Source organism: Thamnophis sirtalis, unplaced genomic scaffold (genome assembly GCF_051295495.1).
Source record: "Thamnophis sirtalis isolate CommonGarterSnake01/CBP01778 unplaced genomic scaffold, rThaSir2_p1.2 scaffold_7, whole genome shotgun sequence".
Taxonomy (NCBI): domain Eukaryota; kingdom Metazoa; phylum Chordata; class Lepidosauria; order Squamata; family Natricidae; genus Thamnophis; species Thamnophis sirtalis.
The window spans coordinates 90,959,716-90,977,456 of NW_028261387.1; the positions used below are offsets into that span (position 1 = coordinate 90,959,716).

The 17,741-nt window shown below is 47.3% G+C and overlaps 1 protein-coding gene across 1 annotated transcript in view; it reads right to left on the bottom strand.

Annotated features, from left to right (window-relative positions):
* KCNQ2 (potassium voltage-gated channel subfamily Q member 2) overlaps positions 1 to 17,741 on the bottom strand; it is a 97,583-nt gene that overhangs the window by 21,677 nt on the left and 58,165 nt on the right. The window contains exon 13 of the mRNA XM_087720871.1: positions 4,780 to 5,003. Within this exon, the coding sequence (XP_087576997.1) occupies positions 4,780 to 5,003 (224 nt within the window). The remainder of the gene's footprint in view (positions 1 to 4,779; positions 5,004 to 17,741) is intronic.

Below are 17,741 nucleotides of genomic sequence, written 5' to 3' on the forward strand. Positions count from 1 at the left end.
GGAAGAGAAACATGAGTTAAAGATAAGGAGTTAGAAGATGTAAAGGAAAGTGGAGGAATTGGGTTTACCTGATTTGACATTGTATTTTGCAGCTTGCTACAGGTAGTCCTCATTTTACAACCACAACTGAGCCCAAAGTTTCTGTTGCTGAATAAGATACTTGTTAATTTTGTCCCATTTTGCGACCTTTCTTGTCAGTTGTTAAGTGAATAGCAATAGCACTTAGATCAGGGGTGCTATTCACTTACCTTCGCTACCGCTTCGCAAATGTGAGCGTGCACGCATGCGCTCGCTTTGCTCACGCACGCCCCGTCCGGGCATGTGTTCTGCCTTCCGCGCATGTGCTTTGGCTAAAAGGAGTGCCTAAAAAGGATGGCATAGAACCAGGTGGGGTGGGGTGGGGTGAAGTGGGCCCACCCACAATATCTGCTATTGGTTTGGGCGAACCGGTCCGAACAGACTGAATATCACCTCTGCAGAGGTGGGTTTCAAAAAATGTTGGAACCCCTTCTGTAGGTGTGGCCTGCTTTCCGGGTCCACTGGTGGAACCTCTTCTAACCGGTTCGGTAGATTTGACGAACCGGTTCTACCGAATAGGTGCGAACTGGTAGGAACCCACCTCTGCACCTCTGACTTAGATTTATATACCGCTTTGCAATGTTTTACAGCAGGGGTGAAATCCAGCAGGTTCTGACAGGTTCTGGAGAACCGGTAGTGGAAATTTTGAGTAGTTCGGAGAACCAGCAAATATACCTCTCACTGGCCCCAGAGTGGGGTGGGAATGAAGATTTTGCAATATCCTTCCCCTGGAGTGGGGAGGGGAGGGGACTTTTATAGTCTCCTTCCCCTGCCACGCCTACCAAGCCATGCCCACAGAACCGATAATAAAACAATTTGAATTTCACCACTGCTTTACAGCCCTCTCTAAGTGGTTTACAGAGTCAGACAATTGCCCCCAACAATATGGGTCTTCATTTTAACGACCTTGGAAGGACGGAAAGTTGAGTCAACGTTGAGCATGGTGAGATCCGAACTGTCAAATTACAGGTGGCCGGCAATCAGCAGAAGTAGCCTGCAGTACTGCATTCTAACCACTGCAGTTATTAAGTTGGTATCAAGGTTGTTAAGCAAATCTGGCTTCCCCTTCGACTTTGCTTGTCAGAAGGTCGTAAAATGGGATCAGGCTATTGTAACCTTCATAATAGCAACAGCATTTAGACATATATCGCTTCACAGCGCTTTACAGCATTCTCTGGGCAGGTCACCATGTCAGCATGTTGCCTCAAACAATCTGGGTACTCATTTCACCGACTGAGTCAACCTTGAGCCAGTCAGAATCGAACTCCAGGCTGTGAGCAGAGTTAGCCTGATGTCCTGCCCTCATTCATTCATTTTATTATATTTATATGCCGCCCTTTTCCCTGGAGGGGACTCAGGGCGGCTAACAAATCATTGGAGTCCAGGGAATGATGAACAGCTGACAGAGAGCGGAAGAGTGGCTCCGTTGACTGTGGAGGAAACTGGGGAAGGGCAAAGTCAGCCCGAGCAGAGGAGAGGAGAGGTAAAACAAGAGAGAGGGGTTTCAGATGAAGACCAAGAGCCATCCCCTCCTCATCCTAGGGCATGCAGGGAAGAACGCAGAAAAGAGCAATGTGGGTTGCGTGGCTTACGAGCAAGGAAAGGGTCCCAATTCCCTTCACCAGGCACACCTGGGGATGGAGTTTAAAGGAGAGGCAAATAGGAGGAGGGGGGTTGTCGGGAACAAACGCTGAGTTCATCTGTTGTTAACTGCTTAAATGAGTTCCTGGCATCTTCCCAACTGGTTTGATTTACTGCCGTGCTATTTCACTTCTGGAACTCCTTAACTTGCTTGCCCGGCCGGATTAATTACCTTATCTTGCCTTGTTGGATTTATGGTTGGAGGTTTTCTGCTTACAATATTTGAACTGAGGTATTTTCAGCCAAAGGTTTGTGGAAGAATTTTTTCCCAGGCCGGAGAGTTGAAAGGGATGTTGGGGTAGTGGTGGTTTATGACTGGTATGCCCCTGTACGGATATACTGGTGCCTACCGGGAGCACCATGCACCGTTCCAGTACGATGCTCCGGAGGGCCCACCCGCCCACCTGCGCTCCTTACCAGTATTTGAGGTTTTCGGAACTTCAGCACATGTGCACGGAGCGTACAGCGCCTGCGCAATGCTCCGCCGAGCAGCTGGAGTGTTACGGAGGCGTTGCGGAGCATCGTGGGTGGCAAGTACGCATGTGCATGTTGCACACATTCATGTGGTGGACGGCAAGCCCCATTGCACCGTACCGGTTGCACCAGGATACGGAAACCACCACTGCATTGGGGGCACAGTTGGTGTTAATAAAGAAACTCATACCAGTTTCTCTGGCTGTGTTGCCTTTGCGCCACGCCCCGGGTCATCACAACTGCCACACTATATTCTAACCACTGTGTCACCAGGGTGCCATAAGTACTGATTAAGATAGTTAGCGACAAAAAAGATTGTAAAAACGGGGACAAAACTTACTGGTAGTCCTCAACTTATGATCACAATTGAGCCCACTTCAGTTCTTCAATTAGTAACACGGTTGTTAAGTGAATCTGGTTTCCCCATTGGCTTTATGTCAGGCCTGCAATTATATTCCTTTTAGAATTTTGGCCTGCCACACTTTCTCTTATTTCATTATGCTGTTTCTTTAGTATAGTTGATGGGAGGGGGGAATAGACAGTAGTAGGATTGTGGAATGTATTGTTTTCATTCTTTACTAGAAGCCAATGTCATCCTTTGTCCTGACCGGAAGCAGCTGGGTGTGGATGCCAGCGTGGAAGAAGAAGATTGGACCATGTGATGGATTGTGGGTGTGGGGACAAGATCTTGAACTTTCAACTGGGTGGGGAAAACCGGGAAGCTTTCAGATTCGGGTTTTCCCAGATGTGCCAACATGGCTCTCTTAATAAATTGGAACTTTGAGCAATACTTTGCCTTGGACTCTGATTTACTTTTGGATGCTATTTAGAACTCTGACACAATGTTTCTCGTCCTAAGGAATGGCATTTCAACTCCTAGACTACCCCAACTGGCCAACAGGAATTGTTAGAGCTACTAAGGTTGAAAAACACTGTTACATTGTATGGAAACTGGATCTGAGTATGTTGTGACAAGCATAAAAGAAAGCTGAATGTAGTTAAAATTGATTATTTTAAAAGCGTGTGGTTAAAGAACAGTGGGGATAATGGATGAATGTGGATTGTACCCAAAAGAATGTATGAAAGAAGAATGGGAAGATGGCTTGTTATGTACAGGGAAAGGATGATGATCAAACTGCAAAGCAAATACACGAAGAGTGAGTAGTAATAGCAATAGCAATAGCAGTGGACTTATATACCGCTTCATAGGCCTTTCAGGCCTCTCTAAGCGGTTTACAGAGTCAGCATATCGCCCCCAACAATCTGGGTCCTCATTTTACCCACCTCGGAAGGATGGAAGGCTGAGTCAACCCTGAGCCGGTGAGATTTGAACCGCTGACCTGCTGATCTAGCAGTAGCCTGCAGTGCTGCATTTAACCACTGCGCCACCTTGGCTCTTAGTGGGCTAAAGTGGAGTAGTGGGCTAAAATGGAAAATATAGATAATCACAGAGGATGTGTCAGACCTGCAAGCCATCTTTTCCTTTTAGGTTTCTGCCTGCCACACTTTCTACTATTCATTTTCTATTGTGGGAAAATGGGAAAGGGGATTATATGGAGTTGGGTGATATGTAGCCATAACAAAATTCTTTCTAGAAAGCCAAGGTCATCCTTTGTTTCTGCACCTGGCCGGAACTGGATGGGTGGAACTGTCAGCGTGGCAGTGGGAGATTGGACCATGTGATGGGCTTGTGAGTGTGGGGGCAAGATCATGAACTTTCAACTGGGTGTGAAAACTGGGAAGCTTTCAGATTCGGGTTTTCCCAGATGTGCCAACATGGCTCCTCTAATAAATTGTAACTTTGAGGAATCTTTTGCCTTGGACTCTGATTTACTTTTGGATGATATTTGGAACCCTGACGTGATGTTGAAGTTGAAGATAAGCTTCAACAAAAAGTGAGAAGTTTAGAGAACAAAAGGCAATCTATAAAGTGGTTAATACATGTATATGGAAGTAAGAATGGTTTGGGAGATATAATACATGGTGTAAGTGGAGGACTATCTAAAATTTGCTACTGTCTCCTTTCTCCCGCCAAAGCCTCTCAAGACAAACACAGACTAAGTCATGCACGTGAGGTGACAGACTGAACCAAGGTAGGCCTCAAGCCTGAACCAAACTAGGGTTTCATGATATTAAGCTTTAACTGTTCATATATAGAAATTGCAAAGGTTTGCTTTTAGGACATGGTGCGGTTAGACACATGTTAGAAGCACATGAAAACTGCTGAAGCAAAGTCTCTATTTTAATGTATTTGCTGGCTTGACTGTAAATCTGTCTGGAAGACACATTTAAGTTCCTCAAAATATGAGCTACTCTGCTCCGTTGGCTGACTATGTATTATAACTTCCTGTAAATATAATATTGCTGTAACTCAAGGGCATACTTGAGGGGTGTTTCCAAAACTAACAAATGGTTTTATCTGAATGCGATAAACTATATAAGGGATTTCCTGCCTGTCACTCATTGTTCAGGCCATTGTTCAGGCCATTTGCTATGAACCTGCGCAAATAAACTATTCCTTCTCTGAAGAGCTGGCTTGCGTGTCCTGTTTTTTCTACAACACACGGACCATCCCTTCCACCTTACCTTCCGAATTCTGACGGGACGCGGCTCCTTTGATGCGGAAAGCTTGCCGGGCCCGACTCTGGTCTCCAAAACTCCAACTCTTGGGGACTTTGCTTGGGCTATCTTCCACACTCTGGTCTGCGCTGGGGGATCTCCGGACACTTGAGCCCTGAGGAGAACTTTTACTTTTCGTGGTTGCACCTCGGGGACTGGAGAAGACACGCTCTTTCAAGCTGACCTTCTGACTGGACACGGAGACAAATCAAAACGAGACAAGAGAAAAAAAGGGGAGAGACAAGCGGGGCGGGGGGTCACTTCCAAAACCACCATGGGGGGGAGGAGAGGGGGCTCCCTTTTAAGCCATTCAAAAATTCAACAGTCTTTCAATAAGCAGCAGCAGTAGAAGCAGGGGCCGTGGCGAGATGTGGCTTTGGGTCGTCGCTGACTTGAAAAGGCGTCTCGGGAAAGTTTTCCATGGTCGATGAATGGAGATGGAACCAGGGGAGGGGGCACCCATTAAGGAAAGAAGGAAGGCAAGAAAGAACTGAGGGGGAAGAATGAATGAATGGGAAAACAGAAGGTGATCTGGTTCAGATGGAATATGTAGAGTGCAGATGGAACGACGGGCATGAAGGTTTAGACTGGGTCCAAGCAGCTCCGTGCAAAGGGAATGGCCCAATGGTCGAAACCTGGCCCCTGATTTCTGAGTTTAGCTCTCCAAGTCGAACAGCCATTTCTTGCCTATCTTCCACTCTAGAACTTGGCTCCTGTGAGCAAGCTGACAAGACAGAATGGGACTTTCCGTCTCCTGCCCTTGGCCGCGCCTCCTTCTCCGCCAGGGTTTCTCCTTGAGGGGGATTCTCCAATAGCTTTTCTCCTCAGCTGATATGCCCTCACCCATTCACCTTGGACAATGGGCCACAGCACCTACATCCCACGCTCTTCGGTACGGCCCATTTGCCGAAGCATCATGCGCTCTACATGGGGCTGCTCCTGAAGAGTGTTCGGAGACTACAATTGGTCCAGAATGCAGCCGCGCGAACGATACTGGGTGTACCTAGGTACACCCATGTTACACCTATCCTCCGTGAGCTGCACTGGCTTCCCATCGGTCTCCGGACACGCTTCAAGGTGCTGGTTATTACCTATAAAGCCCTACATGGCCTAGGACCTGGATATCTCCGTGACTGCCTCCTGCAACATACCTCCCAGCGCCCAATAAGATCGCACAGGGCGGGCCTTCTCCGGGTACCGTTGGCTACACAATGCCATCTGGCAGCTCCTCGGGGGAGAGCCTTCTCTGTTGCTGCCCCGGCCCTTTGGAACGATCTACCCCCTGAGATCCGGACTCTCCCCACTCTCTTGGCCTTCCATAAGTCTGTTAAGACCTGGCTGTTCCGGCAGGCCTGGGGCTGTTGATCTTGACTGAACTTCAGCCCCATTACAATTGAGTGCATGTTGTGTCTCTGTTTTTAAGTCGTTCTGTCTTGTGTTTTAAACTTTTCTAATATTTTTATTTAAATTGCTTTTATATAAGCCGCCCGGAGTCCTTTGGGATTAGGCGGCATACAAATCTATTAAAATTACAAATTACAATTGCAAATTAGTCCTGGGATTTTTGTTGCCTGGGAAAGTTAGCTAGCAACCAATCAGTTAGCTGCCAATGCCGGCAGCGAGACCCCATGGTCCAATCGATCTTTTTCTCTCTCTTTTTCTCACTCTCCCACTTCCCTTTGGATGAAGCCGGCGTACTTACCCCTACCACTCACCACCACATTCCTGTTCTTTATCAGGGAGGTACAGGGAGCTTCCACACACACCTCTCCCCTTCCTTCTCCTCTAACAAGCGTTTGGCTTTCCTAAAACCATTTGGCTGCAGCCCCTCCCCCAAACCCCACCAATCAATGCAATCAATCGCATCGTGGCTTCTGGCTGCCGGCATTGGCAGCTAGCCAACTGATTGGCGGCTAATTGTCCCGGGCGGTGAAAAACCCAGGATGAATGATGCTTTGGTGAATGGGCCGTGCCGAAGCGTGTGGGACGGAGGGGCTGTGGCCCATTAGCCAGGGTGAATGGGTGGGGGCGTATCAGCCGAGGAGAAAATCTAGAGGAGAATGGCCCCCGAGGAGAAACCCTGGCGGAGAAGGAGATGAGGCCAAGGATAAGAGACTAAAAGTCCTAGACCCAACAAGGAGGACTAAGAAAATATCTGCAGACCCCCTCACATCCTGGACATGAACTGTTTCATCTCCTTCTCTTGGGATGGCGCTATAGGGCACTGTATGACAAGACAACTAGACACATAAAGACAAATGCCTAGAGAGGTTCTCAGTCATCCAGGTTGTGGTTGTCCCAAAGGTGCTTTTTTCAAAAGTCACCCGGACTTTTTTTTTTCTTCAAAACGTTTCGCGGAACCCAAGATGTTCCTTGGATGAGAGACGTGTTCAAGGAAAAAAACTAAGAAAAACTAAGAAAGTCCAGTTGTGTTTCGAAAAGCACCTTTGAGACCCAGGGAGAGGTTGTTCCCTCGTGCCATCATTCTGCTGATCACCTAATTCTCAAAATACAGGTAGTCCTCGACTTACGACCAAAATTGAGCCCAAACCTTTATGCTGCTAAGGGAGACATTTGTTAAGTGGGTTTGGCCCCATTTTACAACCGCAGTTGCTAAATAAATCATCGCGGTTGTTAAAGTTAGTAACACCGTTGTTAAGTGAATCTGGATTCCCCCATTGACCTTGCTGGTCAGAAGGTCGCAAAACGGGATCGCATGACCCCCAGGACATTGCGACCGTCATAAATATGGGTCAGTTGCCAAGTGTCTGAATTTTGATCATACCTCTATGGGGATGCTACAACGGTGTGAAAAACAGTCATAAGACACTTTGAACGGTGCTGTTGTAATGTTGAACAGTCACTAAATGAATTGTTGTAAGTCGAGGACCAAGTACCTGTACAGTACTACACTACCAGGCCATATAGTACCTCCTGGGGATAATTGCAGCAGTATACAATGGAGGAACTCAAGGCTATTTGCATTTCTTACTGCCTTACTCACCCCACAATATTATTTCTCTACAATAGATGAAATGGAGACATTTATCAGACATTCAGCAATGCAGGTTTTCCTTGATTCAAACATGCTTGCTCTGTTTGAAAAACTTTACAAGTTATCTTGATCTATACAAACACTAACCAATCATTCTTTTCGCCAATTCTAAATCCTGGTTTGCTTTCCTACCTATACAATCTCTACTTCACTTCATAGTTACAAGAAGAGTTATAGAAAAATCTATCATATAGCGCAGGGGGTGTCAAAACGGGATTTCTTCGAGGGCCGTATCAGCATTGTAGTTCTCCTCCACGGCCCGGGAGGGGGGCAGAGAAATGGGACAGATGCTTCCTGCAGCACTTCATCGCCCCAAAACGGGCTGCGCTGAGGCCCCACGAGCCCTCCAGACAGCACAATGTTGCAGGAGGCCGGGTAGGCCAAAAACGGGCCACAGCGGGCTGCACGTGGCCAGGGGTGGGTTTCAGGCGGTTCGCGGCGGTCCCCGCAAGTAAGTAACTTCCGGGAATGCCAAAGGATCCACCTGTCCGCCCGCGTTTCTTACCCGGTTTTGACGAGTTCTGCGCTTCCACGCATGCGCAGGACGCATACAGCGCCTGCGCGATCCTCCAGGAGCAGCTGGAGCATCGCACAGGCGCTAGTACGCATGCATGCACTGCGCGCGTGCACGAGGACGCCGCCGGCCCCGTTCCAACCGAACCAGTTGGAACGGGGTGAGAAACCCACCCCTGCACATGGCCCATTTTGGCTGGCAGAGGCACCGCGGTTCTGGTCCTTTGATATTTCTAGGCTGGCCCCATGGGCTGGATTCAAGCGCCCCACAGGCCACATGCTTTGCATAATATCTCGCAAGGGGCCAATAAACATTTATGTTGGTAGACGAGGATGTGTTTGCATATCCGTGCGGTTATAAAAGTACTTACTGGGCAAGTCAGCGTTTGTCAAACTTGGCAATTTTAAAGATGTGTGGACTTCAACTCTCAGGATTCCCCAGCCGGCTAGGACGGCTGGGGAATTCTGGGAATTGAAGTCCACATATCTTCAAGCCACCACGATTGAGAAACACAGTGTCAACATGAGACAACATGTGTTTGAAGCCTCATTTTTAGTGTATGGGTAACCTAGGCAAAATATTTTTAAAGTACTCCTTTCCTACCTGGTTTCCCCCAAAATAAGTACTACTTTCCTACCTGGTTTCTCCCAACTGGAAAATAAGCCTTAGCATGAATTTTTTTCAGGATGCTCGTAATATAAGCCCTACCCCCAAAATAAGACCCAGTTAAAATTGTCAATCAGACAAATGCATTTAGTAGGTTGTTTGTTTTCCAGAAAACAAGGCCTCACCAGAAAATAAACCCTGATCCGTCTTTTGGAGCAAAAATTAATATAAGACCCAGTCTTATTTCTGGGGAAACACGGTATAAGTTGTTCTTTTATGGCTTCTGATATAGCAATGGCACTTAGACGTATATACCGCTTCAAAGTGCTTTTACAGCCCTCTCTAAGTTGTTTACAGAGTCAGCCTCTTGCCCCCAACAATCTGGGTCCTCATTTTACCCACCTCAGTAGGATTGGAGGCTGAGTCAACCTTGAGCCGGTGAGATTTGAACTGCTGAACTGCAGCTAGCAGTCAGCTGAAGTAGCCTGCAGTACTGCACTCTGACCACTGCGCCACCTCAGTATTATACTTATAGCCTATTTTCCACAAGACATGATTTCTAATTAACTTATGTCCGTGATGGCGAACCTGTGGCACGCTGAGCCATTTGTTAGGGCACGCGAGGCGCTGCCCTGTCACCTGGCTAGCGTACATGCACGAGCTGGCCAGCTGACTTTGGCCTTCTTTTGAGTCCGTTTTTCGCCCTCCGGAGGCTTCCTTGGGCCTCCGGAGCGCAAAAAACCAGCTCCATGGGCAAATCAGAAGTTCGGGAACGGACTTCCGGTTTGGCCATAGGGCCATTTTTCGACCTCCAGAGCCTTCAGGGGCCTTCAGGAGGCTTCCCTGAAGGCTCAGGAGGGCAAAAACTGGCTCTACAGAGTCACAATTCCTGAACTTCCTGGTTCCCCGTAGGTCCATTTTCCACCCTCCGGAGCCTTTAGGAGGCTTCCCTAAAGGCTCCGGAGGGCAAAAAACAGCAGGGGAGGGGTGTCACGCGCATAGAGCCGAGGTGGCGCAGTGGTTAAATGCAGCACTGCAGGCTACTTCAGCTGACTGCAGTTCTGCAGTTCGGCTGTTCAAATCTCACCGGCTCAGGGTTGACTCAGCCTTCCATCCTTCCGAGGTGGGTAAAATGAGGACCCGGATTGTTGTTGGGGGCAATATGCTGACTCTGTAAACCGCTTAGAGAGGGCTGAAAGCCCTATGAAGCGGTATATAAGTCTAACTGCTATCGCTATTGCTATAGCATTATGGTTATCGCACGCCCGCAAAGACCCCCTTGCACTCCCCCCACTTTTGGCACGGGAGCCAAAAAAGCTTCGCCATCACTGTCCTATGTCATGCCTTATTCACCAAGTCATCTTTGATGGCCAAACGTGGAATGTGTATGAGAATTCTACGTGGCTATTTTACGCTGTGAATTAAGAGAAGCTATGGATTAAATGTAATACAATTTGAGCCCGGCATTTCCACTGCTCTCAGAGATGATTGTCAGGTGAATTTTACAAGGTTTTTCTTGCCAGCTTTCTTAAGTGAATTACTGCAGATGTTTAACACGGTTGTTAAGTGAATCTGGTTTCTCCATTAACTTTCTTTCTCAGAAAGTCGCAAAAGATGGTCACATGATTCGGGGACACTGCCACTGTCATTGAATTGAATTTTGAATTTTATTATTTGTATACCGCCCTTCTCCGGGAGGGACTCAGGGCGGCGAACAACTCAAAAGGGGATTAATATGAGCCAGTTGCCAAGCATCCAAATTTTGATCATGTGACCATGGGGAGGCTGTAATGGTCATAAGTGTGAAAAACAGCCATAAGTTACTTTTTGCAGTGCTGTTGTAACTCTGAACTAAACAATCTGTTGTAAATCAGGGATTACCTATAATTTGATCTCACTGTCAGAAAATTTCTCCTGAATTCTCGGTTGGATCTCTCTTTGGTAAGCTTCCATCTATAACTATATGTCAAAACAAAGTGGAGGAATACATCAGTAGGAATAGAAGAAATGTTTTTTTATTGCTCCTTATTTAAAAATATCTTAGGGAACTTAAGGAGAATGCCACTTGTATTTAAGAATAACAAAGATGGTTAAGCCCACAGCCACCCATCTTGGAATAAAAGCCATTTTTAGGGGAAAGGGTTTTGGAAACTAAAGAACAGAATGATAAACAGGACATTCACAAGTCTGACACACATATAAGGACGCACAAATAATAAAGGTAAAGATAAAAGTTCCCCTTGCACATATGTGCTAGTCATTTCCGACTCTAGGGGGCCCTGCTCATCTCTGTTTCAAAGCCGAAGAGCCAGCACTGTCCGAAGATGTCTCCGTGATCATGTCGGCATGACTAAATGCCGAAGGCGCACGGAACGCTGTTACCTTCCCACCAAAGGTGGCTCCTATTTTTCTACTTGCACTTTTACGTGCTTTCGAACTGCTAGGTTGGCAGAAGCTGGGACAAGTGACCAGAGCTCACTCCATTACGTGGCACTAGGGATTCAAACTGCCGAACCGCCGACCTTTCTGATCGACAAGCTCAGCTTCTTAGCCACTGAGCCACCTAAGTAATAAGGGATCTCAAATTCAAAGATTCTACGTCACCTTTACCTAATTCTGCGAAGAATAAATTTAAGTTTTGATTCTGCTGGCTCCCTTTCTATGGACGTAAGAATATTATTTAGGATGGCATGATTATTATCTTGCCTTTGCAACTGTCTATGGAGATTCTCAGTCATCCCAGTCCTTGTTGCAAAGGTGTTTTCTTTTCAAAAGGCAACTGGACTTTGTTTTTCCTTGAAGACATTTCACTTCTCATCCAAGAAGCTTCTTCAGTTCTGACTGAACTGTGGAGGATGGAAGGATTTATATTCCTTGCAGTCTTCCGGTCGTTTGCATCAGTGTTTCTCAACCTTGGCAACTTGAAGATGTCTGGACTTCAACTCCCAGAATTCCCCAGCCAGCGAATGCTGGCTGGGGAATTCTGGGAGTTGAAGTCCGGACATCTTCAAGTTGCCAAGGTTGAGAAACACTGGTTTGCATAAGCCTCCAAGTGGCTTCAAGGACCCTCAGAGAGTGTGCTCACAACCATCAGATGACTGCAAGGAATATAAATCCTTCTATCCTTCACCATTCAATCAGAACTGAAGAAGCTCCTTGGATGAAAAGAGAAACATCTTCAAGGAAAAACAAAGATCAGATGCCTTCAAAAAAAAGTTTTGTAAAAACAAAAAAAGGTATCTCAATATACTTTAGAGCAGGAGTCCACAACCGTTGGTCCCAGAAACTGGGCCGTGAAACAAGGGAAGCCCCATCCATGGGTGATCTGACCTAGGCTTCCCAAAAGCACGAAGCCGACTCCTCGTCCCGATAAAACCCCTTTTATTTAGTTAAAGTGAATTCATCTCCAGCAAACTCTCGGCCAACAGTCTTTCAAAAGATTTCACAACTACAGACCTTTATCAGGCTTGGAGAGCTGCCAGGCCGATATCTTCCAAACTCAACGCTGTAGTAGACAATTACTTGGCAAGAAGTCAGGACCAGATCTTCATTCTAATGAGTTGAACTAATTGTCTCCTGCAAACTCCACTCCCCTTTCGCTCCTCTTTATTCCCTATGGGAGGGGCCATTCACTGTCCACCTGCTCCTTTACTCCCGAGTCGGCCCTTGTTCCTTAGCTGTTCCCTTCTCCTGGCAGCTCTGCGCATGCGCACACTGGGAACAGGCTCCAGCTGTTCTACTGCCCCACTGTTGTCTGAGTCTGAAGGCAGCTGATAACTGTCGGACGGCCCTGGCCCCCGCTCTGCCTCCGAACGCAGAGCACTCGTCAGAGGCTTCCCCTCACTCCAGGATTGCCCAATGTTCTTCCCCAACCTCCTCACTGTCTGAGTCTGCCACCAGCTCCGCTGGCCACTGACGAGCCACAACAATGGGATACAGGCAGCACATCAAACCACGCCCTCTCTGGTCCACGGAAAAACCTTTCTCCACGGAACCGATCCCTAGTGCCCAAAAGGTTGGGGGCCGCTGATTTAGAGAGTGACAGCTTCTGTCATTTTCAATTAATCCTGGATGCCTTGAGGAATTCCCAAATGGGCATTCATCAACCAACCAAGCATTTGTTACTACCTCACGGGACCTTGCATCAACAGGTTCACACTTAACTGAAAACACAAAAACCCATCACACAGAGGGAGGAATAAGCAATTGAAGTGCTACAAGATGTGCATCCTAAGAGTTTTGACTTTTACGGAAAAGGAAGGAGTTTTGTCACAATCGTTTTTATATCTCACTAGTTGATAGCAATAGAGGGGAAAATGTGCAGGCCAAACATAATTTCTAATGTTGGATTTCCCCCCCTTATCAGAGGGAGTCCCCTTGTGGAGTACTGTGAAGCCGTTACCATGGCGAGACCACTGCACTGTACAGTAGAAACCATTTTACGGCAGTACAGTAGAAGCCATTTTAAGGCACAACAGGCTGTACCTTAACAGAACACACACTCAGAGAGGGGTGTTAGGGGTGTCTTACACACACACACACCCCACAGTATTTTTCTCCAGAGAGTAAGTCATCTGTGTACCAGGTTTGGTTGAAATTGCTCGAGGCATTCCAGAGTTATGCTGGAACACACATACACACACTGCCATTTTTATATTTATAGATTAAACGTCTATGGAGATTCTCAGTCCTCCAGGTTATGGTGGTCCCAAAGATGCTTTTTCATGAGGCAACTGGACTGACTGGTTTTTTTTTTCTTTTGAAGTTGTTTTGCTTCTCATCCAAGAAGCTTATTCAACTCTAAACCAGAAAGCCCAGTTGCCTCTTGAAAAAGCACCTTTGGGTGATATCTCATTAAAATGATGGAGCTCACCTTTTCCTTAGCAATCCTGTCAGGTGAAGCAAGCTAATTTAACCCTCTCAGAGTCAGCCGGATAACCAAACACTGCATGATGGGACAACAATATCCAAACCCTAATTTGCCATAGCTGAAGTCGTGCTGAAGTCCCAGTTAACACACCTGCGGTTAAAGTAAATTCAGGCTAATGGGCCTCTTTCTGCTTAGTAGAGGTGCTAGAACAGGGGTCCCCAACTCCTGGGCTACTGCCCACCACAGATCCATGGCCTATTTGGAACCAGGCCACGCAAGTGACAGCCGGCACACACACACTTACACCAATGGTGGGATTCAGCCAGTTCGCACCTATTCGGGAGAACCAGTTGTTAACTTTCTAAGCATTTGGGAGAACCGGTTGTTGGAAGAAATCTCCTTTTGTTTTTTTCCACTTTACAGGGCTAATGCTGTAAGGAAGGCAAGAAGGAAACATTCTGGTGTTGTTTCTAGCCTTATCTTTATTGCTCTGCTTACAGAAACTGCCTCTCCGGTTAACCCTTATTATATTGTAACAGCTAAGACGAAGCGCCCATCGGCATGAGTGACATTGAATTGGCCATGCCCACACAGTCACATGATCACTGAGCCACGCCCACCCAGCTGATCATTAGGGCAGAGAACCGGTTGTTAAATTATTTGAATCCCACCACTGACTTACACACAGCTACACTAGCAGGAGTGGCAGCCCAAAGGCGTTTCGTCTCTCTTGTGTGCGTGGAGTTGTGTGCACACGTGTGCGAGCTGGTTTATCGCTTGCTTTGCCCCGTTCCTCTGTCCCACTCCCTCAGCCAGGCCACAAGTTGCCTACTCCCAATGCTCCAAAAGAGGAGCGTTGGGAGAGCATTAAGTGGGACAAACATATCTGTTCTGACCTTGGCTTCACCAAATCACGAAACAGACTCCCGGTTCCTGGAAAAAAACAACCAGCCCTTTTTATTTGGCTAATGTGAATTCCTAGCATTCATATCCAGCTAATTTGGCTAATGTGAATTCCTAGCATTCAAGTCCCAACAAACAGTCTTTCAAGGGTGAATTTACAACCACAGACCTTATCAGTCCTTGGATGGTTGCCAGGCCGATGTTTACAGCAACGCTGTAAAATGGAATACCTGGCAAGGAGTCTGTCAGGTAGGCAAATCTTCACACTAACGAACTAATTGTCTCCTACAAACTCCCCTCCCCTCCTCCTCCTATTTATTTCCTATGGGAGGGGCCATTCAGCATCCCCTTGTGCCTTTACTCCCGAGTCGACCTCTGTTCCTTAATTGTTCCCTTCTCCTGACAGCGCTGTGCATGCGCACATCGGGAACGGGCTCCAGCTGTTCTTCTGCCCCACTGATCTCCAACTCTGAAAGTAGCTGATAACTGTCGAGACAGCCCTGGCCCCATCTCTGCCTCCGACGCAGCGCCCTCATCAGAGACTTCCCAAGACTCCAGGACTGGCCCAGGTTCCTCCCCAATCTTCTCACTGTCCGAGTCTGCCGCCAGCTCCACTGGCCACTGGCGGGCCACAACAATATCCTGTTCACTGACCACCAAGGCTGCGTGAGCAGGACACCGCACCTGCTTTTGGAGAGTCGAGCATGTTCTGACCCAGCTCCACAAACACAACAAACCCTCTTGTACTTAAATCACTGATTCCTTTATTAAGAGCGCCAGCAGCCCTGGCAAAAAGTTGCTCTCACCGCAGGCTCACAACTCTGTCTGGCACGGAGAGGAATAGTTGTCTGCCACATCTATTCATCTCCGCCCCCTGCCTTTTATCCCCAGAGCTAGGGTGGGGCTTCGCTAGCAGCAATGGCTTTTCCGTCCCAAGGACCAGCCCATGGATTTCCACTGCTCTCCTCTCCTCTGCCTTCTGCGCATCCACACGTCAGGCACTGGGCCCAGCTGTTCCTCCTCTTCCTCATCAGTCACCTCTAGACCTGGGGGTTGTTGATTCTTCATCTGAGGGCTGACGGAAGGCTCCTTCTCTCTCTCTCTCTCTCTCCTTCTTTTTCTCTCCTTCTCTCTCTCCCCCGCTCCTTCTTTCTCTCCCTCTTTCTCTCTCTCACACACACACACCTTGATTCCCCCCTCAGAGCTCTCAGGTTGCTTTGATGCTAATCCTGACTCCCACACCTCCTCCTTATCTGATTCGGCTGACAGGCCACAACACGGCAGCCTCAGTGAGTCTGAAGCAGCACGAGATCGCTCCCTGCAAAGCTTCTCTTCTCTGAGCCAAAAATGGATGAAAGGCTTCGGGGGAGAGATTTCATGCTGCTTCAGGCCTTCAGTCTCTTTGCAAAAGCTTTTGGCGCAGAAAAGCAGGAGTGAAGCTAAGTACGTACACGCCCACATCAGCCCGCCACTCACATGGCCCTGGTTCACCCACATACACACACACACACACACATATATAAAGGGGACCGCTGTGTGTTAGAAGATCCATAGTGGGGGGGGAAAACCATTTATTAGCTCCTAAAACAGGAATTATCTACAGGTAGTCCTCGATTTACCCCTACAATTGGGATCACAATTTTGGTTGCTAAGCAGGGCAGAGGCTAAGAGAGCTGCGTCTGAGTTCATGATCCTTTTGTCGTGCTTCTTACGAGAATCACTGCAGTTGTTAAGTGAATCACGGGGCTGTTAAGCAAATCCTGCTCCCCCCGTGGATTTTCCTTGCGGGAAGCTGGTTGGGAGGTTCTCAAATGATGATCACATGACCCATGGAGGCTGCAATTGTCATAAGCATCATTGCCAAGTGTCCAAGTTTTGGTCATGTGACCTCAGGGTTCTGCTACAGTTCTAAGCGCGAGAATTGAACATAACTCACTTTTTTTCCAGCGCTGTTGTAACTCTGAGTGGTCACTAAACCAACGGTTATAAATCGAGGAACTACAAAGGCTTTAAAGAACAATATTTCCCTTTGTTACTGGTAGTCCTCGAGTTGTAACAGTTCCTTTCCCCCAAAAAAGTGACCAATGACCAGTTTTCACACTTACAACCGTTGCAGAAGCATTCCCATGGTCACATGATCCAAATTCTGACTCATATTTATGATGATTGCAGTGTCTGGAAGTCATGTGATCCCCTTTTGCGACCCTCTGACAAGGGCCAGATTCACTTATTGACCGTGTTACTAACTTAACAACTGCAGTGATTCACTTAACAACCAGGGCAAGACAGGTCGTAAAATGGGGGGGACTTACTTAACGAATACCTCACTTAACCACAGAAATTTGGGGGTTCAATGTCGGTCGTAACTCGAGGACTACCTGTATAGTGCGGGAGATTAGAGTGAGGTATTTTTGCTTGGCTTTGCAGACTAATTAATACCTGTGGTCCTGACACATTTACCATATTTTTCAGAGTATAAGAGGCACCTTTTTTTTCCCCCGCAAAAAACAGGGGGGAAATCTGGGTGCATCTTATATACTGAATGCAGCATTCACAAAAATGGATGTACATAGCCTTTAGGAGGCTTCCAGAGTGCTCCTGGGGGCTGGGGAGGGCAAAATGAGTGAAAAACAGGCCCAGGAGCACTCTATAAGCCTCCTAAAGGCTATGCATGCCTTTTGGGGGGGGGACAAAAAATGGGCCTGTTTTTGGGAGGTCTGCAGTGCACAAAAACTTTTTTTTAAAATTTCCCTCTGGAATGAGCTGCCCCCAGAGCTTCATATAATCCCTGACCTCCGGTCCTTCCGACGCGCCCTAAAAAATTGGCTTTTCCAGCAAGCCAGCCTGGCCTGAACAAAATAATTGATTGATTAGTGTTAATTTTAAATGTTATTGTTAATCTTAATTGGGGGTTGTTGGTTTTTTTGGATACTCTATTTTTTTTTTAGTTTTGTAATATGTGTCTTTTTAAATGTTTTACG